Here is a 10,026-nt window from a genome sequence, read left to right as displayed (position 1 = left end):
ATGGCCGAGACGCGTCTGCGGGCACAGTGAGTTACAGAGGCTTGAGGCACCGCCACGGCTCGTAACAATGCCCCAGCCTATGACATATTTATCAAACTTATAATACTTACTTCAGCAGATCAGTCACATTTCAATTTTTTTTGAACACCTTAAAATGTCAAGCTTTAAATATATCAATATCTGAACATGTTGCTTAGCTACTGAAACCTAACTGTGGGTTACTCATAGACTTTTATATTTAGGAATATTTTTATACCCACAGGACTCACTATATACCAGTTACTATATGCATCTCATTGTCAAACAGAGGAAAGACATACAAACTTGGAGCACTAACAACATTTCATGGTTAGGTAAGGTAATGGCAGTGAAATTTACCTTCCTGTTGTGGATTATGTATCTGCTGTTTCCATTATCCATTCTATCCCTACTTTGGTGTTTAAACAACTACAGGAAGATATACTTTAATTTATTTGAAGTCATAAAAAACCTCGGATTGCAGATAGTGTAATGACATGTCAAACTCCAGGTAGGCTTTTCTGGTCTATACTCTTACTGGTTGTACTCTTTGTCCAAGTGGTGAATTATCACACCGCATCTAACAAAATACCATAGATGGACACTGAAGGAACTTTTTCTGGTTATCCACACATTCCCACACTGTTTTGCCTGAAGTCATTGGATTCATTTTAATAACACCTGCTCACTTATGCACGCTTTGAAATTATGGGATGCTTATTGCTTTAAGACGAGGATTATCTAGTGGGTACCCTTGGCTAATCCCTAATTTTTAACAGGACTTTCAGCTTAATCTTTCAATTATGGGAATTCAGCTGGGTTACTACTGTTGGATCACATCAGTCCACAATTCCTTCATATGCCTTTTTATTTTATAAAATGATGCTCTACCCCTTGTTACAAAAGTCTTGCTTATTTACAAAATTGACACTTTCTAATATCCAAAACTCCTATAAATGGAGAATGTTGTAAGTGCCTTTGAATTATTATGCTAGAAAAACCCTGATGCCAAGGCAGGGCCGTCTTTCCCATAGGGCACAATGGGCAGGTGCCTGGGGGCCCTGTCGCAAAGGGGGGCAAGTCAGAGGAAGTAAAAAAAAAAAAAAACCTGGAAAAAGAAAGGAAGAAAATACTTACCGTGCTGTCAGCTGGCGATCCGGCTCCCTCCCTGGTCTCCTCCTCCATCGCGCTCGCAGTGCATGTCGGGCGTGACGTCATCACGCCCGCCCGACATCCATTGCGAAAATGGCAATGTTGTCCAAGTAAGCCTGAGCAAACCCTTTACACCCTTCCAGCAAGTAATCAACTCCATGAAGGAAGTTAGCTGGTGCGTTCTTAATCCCAAACAGCATGGTTTTAAACTCGAACAGCCCAAATGGGGTCATGAGCGCTGACCGTTTTTGAGTCTCTATGGTCAGTGGTATCTACCAATACCCCTTGCTCAAGTCAAATATTGAAATATATATAGCTAACTCATCTAACAGAGTGTCAATATGGGGCAGGGCATCAGACACCTCGTTCAACCGTGGGAAAACTATGCAAAACCGCGTTTGTCTTGTCCTTCTTGGGAACCAATAGAATAGAAGATGCCCAGGGACAGCACGATGGCTGGATCACACTTAGCTCAAGCATTTGCTGTACCTCCTTGTATATACAGTCAGTCTTTGGCCTCTGGGGAGACCTGATAAACGGGTTGCTTAGTTGACCTATGCTCACCAGTGTCCACATGGTGCATCACCAAGGAAGTCCAGCTGGGCTTCCTACTAGACTAAGTCACAAAGGACCGCAGCACTACCTCAAGCTGCTCCCTTTTGTGGTTACTCAACTTTTTATAGGGTCCTTTTTACCACATCATAGTTCGCACAGTCCTCTGGGGCCACTCCACGATAGGTCTCCACTGCACCTCATCCGGTGACCTATGATGCTCATTCCAGGCCATCAGCGCCATTTTCATTTTGCTCCTTGACGCTGAGTAAGGAATTTCGATGTTCTTTGGTTAACACAGGATTTCAAAGTCCACCTTGGACATTGTGCTGTATTTAGCCATCCTGTGCATTCCCCAGTGCTGCAGGTACTCTTCAATTGAGTAACTTGGCTCTCCGAAACTGCTCTCTGAAAAACTGCTTGGGATTACCCCACCGCTTGCCACCAGTTATAAACTGTGACCGTATAGGCTTACTTCACCACACGGTCTGTGGGGGAAGGGAGAAATGTTGTAACACAATTTTTGGGGATTGCTTTCTCACCGTCAGATGGCGGACAGAATACTGGACCTGACCACAACACCTTAAAAAGTTGGATTTGACACAGCAGAAAAAACATTTAAAGTGGAATCATAATGCGCAGGACATGTGTAGGATTGTTAAGACTTTAATCGTATAATTACAACACAGAAGCTTCAACTAACATCAACCAAATTCATTTGACTGAAAATTTTACAGCACAAATAATGAGATCATCATCTGATTTGGCCATCTAGATATCATCATATAGGACAGAGTGTCACCCACTCACATGCTAATTCTTTAACAACTCCACAATAAACTATAGGGTTCAGTTACCAAATTGTAAAGTGAGTCGCCAGCTTGTCTCTTGGCTAACACTGTCTCTTATGCAATACCATTTCCTAACTACCATCAAGAGGGAACAACTTCACTGACCCATCCTTTACATTCATCATCATCATCACCCTTTATATAGCGCCACTGATTCCACAGCGCTGTACAGAGAACTCATTCACATCAGTCCCTGGAGCTTACAATCTAAATTCCCTAACATACACACACAGACAGACAGAGATAGAGAGACTAGGGTCAATTTTGATAGCAGCCAATTAACCTACCAGTATGTTTTTGGAGTGTGGGAGGAAACCAGAGCACCCAAAGGAAACCCACGCAAACACAGGGAGAGAATGCAAACACCACACAGATAAGGCCATGGTTGGGAATTGAACTCATGAACCCAGCGCTGTGAGGCAGAAGTGCTAACCACTTAGCCACCGTGCTACCCATTTGTATCTTGCTCTTTTTCTCTAAACTGGGGGCTTTCACAAACAGGTCTATAATTTAATATTGGTCTGTATTTGGCATTATTCCATATAAACCATACTTGTACAGCTTTATGGAATATGGTTGGCCCATATAAAAAAAACACTAAGGGGCATATTCAATTGTCCTAAAGTTCGAGCGCTCAAAAGATATTACCGTTAATACGGTAATCTCTTGCTGAATTTCAGCTCGCAGCTCCCTAAGGGCATATTTAATTGTCCGCGGGATTACCGATATTAAGGTAATCGTGCGCGGAAAAAACGTTAATACGGTAATTTACTTGCTGGATTTCAGGGAGCTGCGAGCTGAAATCCAGCGAGAGATTACTGTATTAACGGTAATATTTTTTGAGCGCTCAAACTTTGGGACAATTGAATATGCCCCTAACAGTCATATCAGAAGTCTAGGAAGCACTAAACACTTTGCAGCCATGTGCCATGGTGACCCAGAAATTAGAAACTCATAGTAACCAACATTTGAAAATAATGTCCAGATACACTTTGCTGATTTTAAGATGCATGTAAGCATGTTACACATGGCGCAGTTCAAGCAGATCTTGATGCACCACATCAAGTCTACATCATTGCATGCTCACTAAACATAGCTGTAATCTCATATTTTTTAATTTAAATGAACTTCTTCAATAAATATCAATTTACTAAGCCCAGACAATAAGAATAGTTACTGAGCATTACCTTGATTACACAGAATAACAGAATTTGTTTTGGACAGTTTGTTTTGAAAAATACAGACCATTCCAGAAACAAATGTTTGAAACCTAGGAACTGTCACTGGCAAATATGAATTCTGATACTTCACCTAGAATATTTGTAATATACATAAGAATTGATGTTCCCACTCTAGCCAAAGTATAATATCAATTAAATACAAGTAATGGTAATATTTGTATAAACTACTGCAAATACTACTTGTATAAATAATGTGTTCTGGTGTCATCACTTCAGCGTTCATTAGGAATTATGTATATTATTAGGAATAATGTACCCCCTGCTGTAAATTATTATGGATATAACAAGTCACTTTGGATTTCTGTGACCTGTATAAGAGCACAAAACCTGGTATTTTATATGGTCACAAAACTCCTTGATGACTTTTAATAATCAGAAGTGAGTGTATTACCCTACATATAACAACATAGCTACAAATATTTACAATTTAATCCGAATATTGTATTTTAACATGGGCCATGTTGTCATTATGTAAATCACATAAATTATACATGTTTAAGAAAGATATTAACAGTGTTCCCATCTTCATAGAAAGTTTCAGACCAATAGAGATTTCAAATCAGCATACAAGAAACCTAAGATCACAAATCGCAGTGTTTTAGATAGCAATCCCTAGTCTGTTCCTTTGTCTGTGGTGTATTATTACCGCCTGCACCTGGGGCTTGCTGAACGAAGTGTTGGTGGCCCGGCTAATACGTGGGGGAAGGGAGGCTGTTTGCTGTTACATCACAGGCTGTGTAACCATGACTTGGCCACTTACTAACACAGGAGGAATGCAGCCCTTTCCTTAACAAATGCATCTCTCCTTGTGATGTGTATAGTAAGCACTCTACACACCTAACTATTGAACGTCCCCTGTAACATCAAAGCTGTGCAATGTCATCAGTAACACAGGTTTTACTGGTTACCCTTATTGTACACAAATAAGACCAATCTGTGATGATTACTGTGTCTGATGCCTGTGGTACATATTGCAGGAAATGATGGGGTGTAGGCAGTGGGCACCATAGCTGAAGTACGTGGTGGACGTGCCATAATTACATATTTAGTAGCTGAATTAGACCTGCCCCCTTCCTCATAAGAAGTTGCATCCTCCGCACCCTTTCCTCCTATGCAGGAGCCTGTACATCCCTGTGCAGTGTACACTAGAGTCTTGTACACCCTCCCCCTACACATTATTTTACACAACTTCCTACTGTGACACTAGTGTCTTGCACACACCCAGTACTAGATATTTAGATATTGCACAGCCCCCCTAATGATGATCAAGCCTCTCTCTTCAATGCAGCAAGTCCTCATGTTACAGCCAATCACAGGCCAGGAAGTGGGTTGTCTCTAACATGTCACTGTCAGAGAGAAAAGAAAAAAAAATACAGCTTGTAGGGCAGCGAGGAGAAAGAGAGCTCTCTGCTGTTATCAGTCAATTTCTACACAGCACATCTCTGCTCATAGTGACATCAAACTTGGGATCAGTTCACAGCACACGGGACCATAGACTGTATTGAAGCCAGTCTGCAGAATGATAGCTGCCCAGCTCCTGGCCTATTACTTCACAGAGCTCAAAGATGATCAGGTCAAGAAGGTGAGTGAGATACCCCTTTACTTCAGCTCCTACATGAACACTATCACCTATGCATCGTTTACTACATTACAAAATCCATATGTGTTGGCTATAGATAAGGTAAACAGTCTTTTCCTGTACAGATCAATACGTTACAGGTACATTAGTGACAGCACACACATGTATAGGGGACCAGGCAGGAAGAATGTAGGGACTCATGGTGAAGTCTGCAGTGTCCTTGAAAGCAGGATGTAGATGACATTTCATGCCTGCTACTCTATTTAGGCCTTTCTCCAGATCCTACGCACCGTGCAGGCTGTTACATTCATTATACAATGCTCAGTGTGAAGAAACATTACCTGCACCCACATTACCTGCACCAGGGTATTGCCATGCTGGGCAGCACTGAATGTGGCACCTACTTATTAATAGACAACTTTTTCAACCATGTTAGAAATGCTTTAGGTGCTAACATAGCAAATTTATTGCCTCCTGTGTATTATTGTTATTGGTATTATTATTATTATTATTATTATTTTATTACTAGTAGTATTTTGCATCATATTATTTTTATTGTTACTCATACTGTAATTTTTCTGTTTTTGTTTCTTACTGTAATTGTTAGTTTTATTATTACTCTTACTGTAATTTTTCCTAGATCACTCTATCTAGCTATCCTTTCTATCTTTCACGCCATTTTCACCATATATCGATGAAGCTGCATTAACATGTTCTGCAGCTTTGTATAATGGCTATCACCATTTAATAATTCATGTGATTCCATAAACCTATGAATAAGGCTTGTATGAATAGCTGGCTGATAACAATTTAATGGCAGCTGGTGATTCCCTTAGTTAACTGTATTCCTTCTAATCCTCATCCGGACTATATACAGAAGGCTGGATTTATGTGCAAGGACACACCTTAGTGTGGATGTCTTGGCTGCATGGCAGGTCCCCTTTGATCATTCAGCTTGACTTATTAAACCAAATCAAATCACTGTTAGGGGGTTAACAGTATCTAGGAACTGAAACAGTTCAGCCGTGTCACCTCTGCTGCGTTGTGTATGTACTAGGCATCGCCTGAGGGGAGGTCAAACCACTTGGGTCTTTTTATATAAGTCGCCATTACTGGAATGATTTAAGTGTTAGTTTCACTTATTCAAATGAATTAGACTTCTCCCATGTAACATATTATATAATTCCAAAGCCAATACATTTTAGTGGATTAGGCTGTTATTGTATAAAAAGCTGCAGCTGAAATGCAGATATATTATATATTAAGACGAAAAATATAATTTTGCTGTTCAATTAATGCTTCTGTCTACTCCATCGTTTCTGGCTGAATACTGTAGGTGGGTGTTATATAACACATTTCATTACTAGGCCAGATATATTGTGATGCAATATTGCATTCTCCATGGAATCTTTAATGGGTTTGCATGTTTGGAATGGACATGTAGCTCGGGGACATGCGTGGAATTTGAAGTGGTTGAGTTCAGCTTATCCATCCTACTTGTGACCTTGTATATGTCATTTTGTCTGTCTACTCCCTATAAGATTGTGACGTTTAAGAGTAAAATTGAATGGATTAATGTATTAATGATAATATATTAATGATAGAGTAATATGTAAATATGTTATAACATTTCCTGTCTACATTATAATAATATTTGAAGTATCTGAAAAGTTTGTTGGTCAAATAAAGACAAAAGGCCATTGTCTGAGTACTGTACGTTTATACAGTACATAGGAATTTGAATCGGTTGTAGATTATGTTACTCCTTATAATACTTACATATTCCAAATCCTAATGAATTGTTAGTTATGAAAACACTAATAACTGATTATATGTGTATTATTTAATTTGTGAGAGTGAAGGATTAAATCAATGTCACTCTGAAGCTAGGTGCCCTTGGTAAATGCACTTTGTCTATGACCTTTAACAGTACAGGGAACAGTGTGTTACCAGATCAGGCGATTAAATCTCATACTGATTGTACAGCACTGCAGAATATGTTGGTGCTGTTTAAGTGAAGGATAATGATAATAGTAATACATGCTGTATGCCTTTACTACTACTTACTGTGTTGGATTTACATTGCTTGATCAGTTTTGCTTGAATTATTGACATATGTTGTGTATATATAGTTTTATCCATTTTATATTATCTGGCCCACTTATACCTTCAACCTTTTAATACAGACTGAAGGGCTTCCCTGTCAGTTTGATCCTGTAACAGCAGAATTGTACAGGCACTTAATTTTTATATCAAAATGTCAGTTTTGCATTGTAACTCTCTGACATTTTATCTTTTTACACCATCACACAGTATCACACTACTATTGTACTGTATCCATGGCAACACTCAGGAGGTGCGGCAGGAAGCAGCTACATATGTTTTGGACTCCGGAGCATACACAGAATACCTTTTTGTAAGCCAGCTGACTGACTAATGCTATAAATACTACTATTCCTTGGTGGAATGTAGCTATAAAGTCATAATAACTCTAATTTTTAGATGAACTGATTGCTTGAATTCAAGAAACTATAAAAAAGCTAATTATTATATAAATGGGACAGAACCTGACATTTATGATAATGGTCAATTTTTCTAAAGATCTATTTTATTTTGTGTAACTTTATCTTATTTAAATGGTTATTTTACTTTGAAGTGACTCCGGTTATTATACTCTTTATATACATTTATATATTACTTTGTTTAAATGCAAAAGATAACATGTGAATGCAATCCAGCACAGAAAAAAGTCTTGTATGCAATTGTTAGTTTCTCTAGGGCAGGTGTTAATATTTTTTGTGTCATGGACCCATTGGGCAGTCTGGTGAAGCCTATGGACCCCTTCTTGTAGCCCCACACTACTATCTGCGCTAAATGTCATATGAAAACATCTGTGAGTTCTATTAGTGACAAAGTCACAGGTACTGCTAATACTACTGTGGTACAGGTACTGCTAATACTACTGTGGTACAGGTACTGCTAATACTACTGTGGCTTGTTGCCTACATTCATAATTGAATAAAATGCTACATTTTAGTTACAGTAACTTTTTAATCATATTTTTTCTCCAATAGGGCGTGTACACCGGGGCATTACATTATGTTCACTCCGCTTTCTTAAAGACTATTAAATTCGCACTAGTACAAAAACAATATAAGTGAATAGTTCTGTGCACACATCAAGAGTTCACTTCGATTTTTGTCAATTTCAATGCTGTTTGCAGAATTCATGAGCATGAACACTCATTACAGTCTAATGGAGTTATGTGGTACATTATATATTATGCTACAGGATCACCCATATGTACAAACCTTCAGGGTTGAACAAAATATTGTAATGAAGGTGGCAGAGAAGGTGACAAGAGAGCTCAGACTGCCGTTCTTTCACATTGAATTGATACATGTCTGCTGTAACATCCAGCTAACATTTTTTTTTCTATTGAAGCCTAAGCTAGTGCTTTATTGGCTTGGGACTCTGGACCCCTCCCTAAAGTTAAAGGGCCCTGTTGCTCCAACTCCCCAGAGCCATAAGGCCCAAAGGCCCATTATAGCGACACAGGTCTTCAGAACCTCCTTCGCCAAAATTATGGGGGCTCCTTGACATTCCCAACCACTGGAACCATAAGGCCACTTGGGGGGCAAGTGTTTTAAGGCCCACCACTTCCATAAGGCACGGGAGGTCCCCTCTTTCCTTGAAGCGGGCCAAAGCTTCTACTGGGAAACTGGTTCTTCAGCTCTCCTCTGAAAGAGGTAGCCTACAATGACATGGGGAGAGGGTCACCGATAAGAGTCTAACCCAAACCCCGAAAACAGAAACGTGCCGCACACAAACAAAGAAAAACATGAATAGTGTGGTGCAAGTGTTCAATAAATAAATAAATAGTGCCAATTAAGAACCTGGCCTCTCAGACGGCTAACAAATAAAAACAATTTTAAATGGTAGTGTCAGCAAAATTGCAACTTACCCAAGAAGCAAGCCATGCCTACCTTAGTAGAAACTGAGTGTGCAGGGGAGCGATGATCCAGTGACGCCGTCATACACATTCCTTGTCCACTGGATGCAAATAGTGATACCAAGTCAGTCCCAACTCTTCTTCTTGTACCTGCCTTCCACTTCTCCTAGAGGATCTAAAGTAGGTATTTTATGTTACTTTCACAGGATTACTAATATTTCTCCTCACTCTCATGTTAGTTGCATTCGTCACCTAATCAGTGTGGAGATTTGTGCATCTGCTACTAAAGGTGTTTGAGTTTGTGTTAGAATCTTAATGAATAATAATTGAATGCTTAATCTTTCTAGCAAACACACCCATTGTTGCCCAGACCTGTGATCAGTTACTGTGGATGGGGGATGAAGCAGTCACTTACATACATTGAAGTGTAGCATCATCCTTTTATTTACTTACTGTTGAACATCTTGTTCACTCCCCTGATTCTGACCACCCTCAGCAACCGTACAGGGATCTCTTCTACCAATCCTGTACCAGGCATGAGCTCTGCCAACTGACGGTCCCTGTTACTTGTAATAAAAGTATAACAGATATTCATCCACCTGTTAGTCACACCTTTACAATACAGTTTACTTGTACTCACACACACTCCACATTACTGTCATCTAGTCTGTGTGGTGCACA

At 39.6% G+C, this 10,026-nt stretch overlaps 1 protein-coding gene across 1 annotated transcript in view; it reads left to right on the top strand.

The window, feature by feature from the left end:
- Positions 1-5,134: 5,134 nt before the first annotated feature.
- Positions 5,135-10,026, top strand: part of LOC142161161 (hexokinase-1) — a 37,440-nt gene continuing 32,548 nt past the window's right edge. The window contains exon 1 of the mRNA XM_075216470.1: positions 5,135-5,396. Coding sequence (XP_075072571.1) covers positions 5,334-5,396 — 63 coding nt within the window. The 5' untranslated portion in view covers positions 5,135-5,333. The remainder of the gene's footprint in view (positions 5,397-10,026) is intronic.

The sequence above is a fragment of the Mixophyes fleayi genome, chromosome 6 (genome assembly GCF_038048845.1).
Source record: "Mixophyes fleayi isolate aMixFle1 chromosome 6, aMixFle1.hap1, whole genome shotgun sequence".
NCBI lineage: Eukaryota > Metazoa > Chordata > Amphibia > Anura > Limnodynastidae > Mixophyes > Mixophyes fleayi.
Note: the sequence above shows the minus strand (reverse complement) of the source record. Positions and strands in the feature narration are given on the sequence as shown.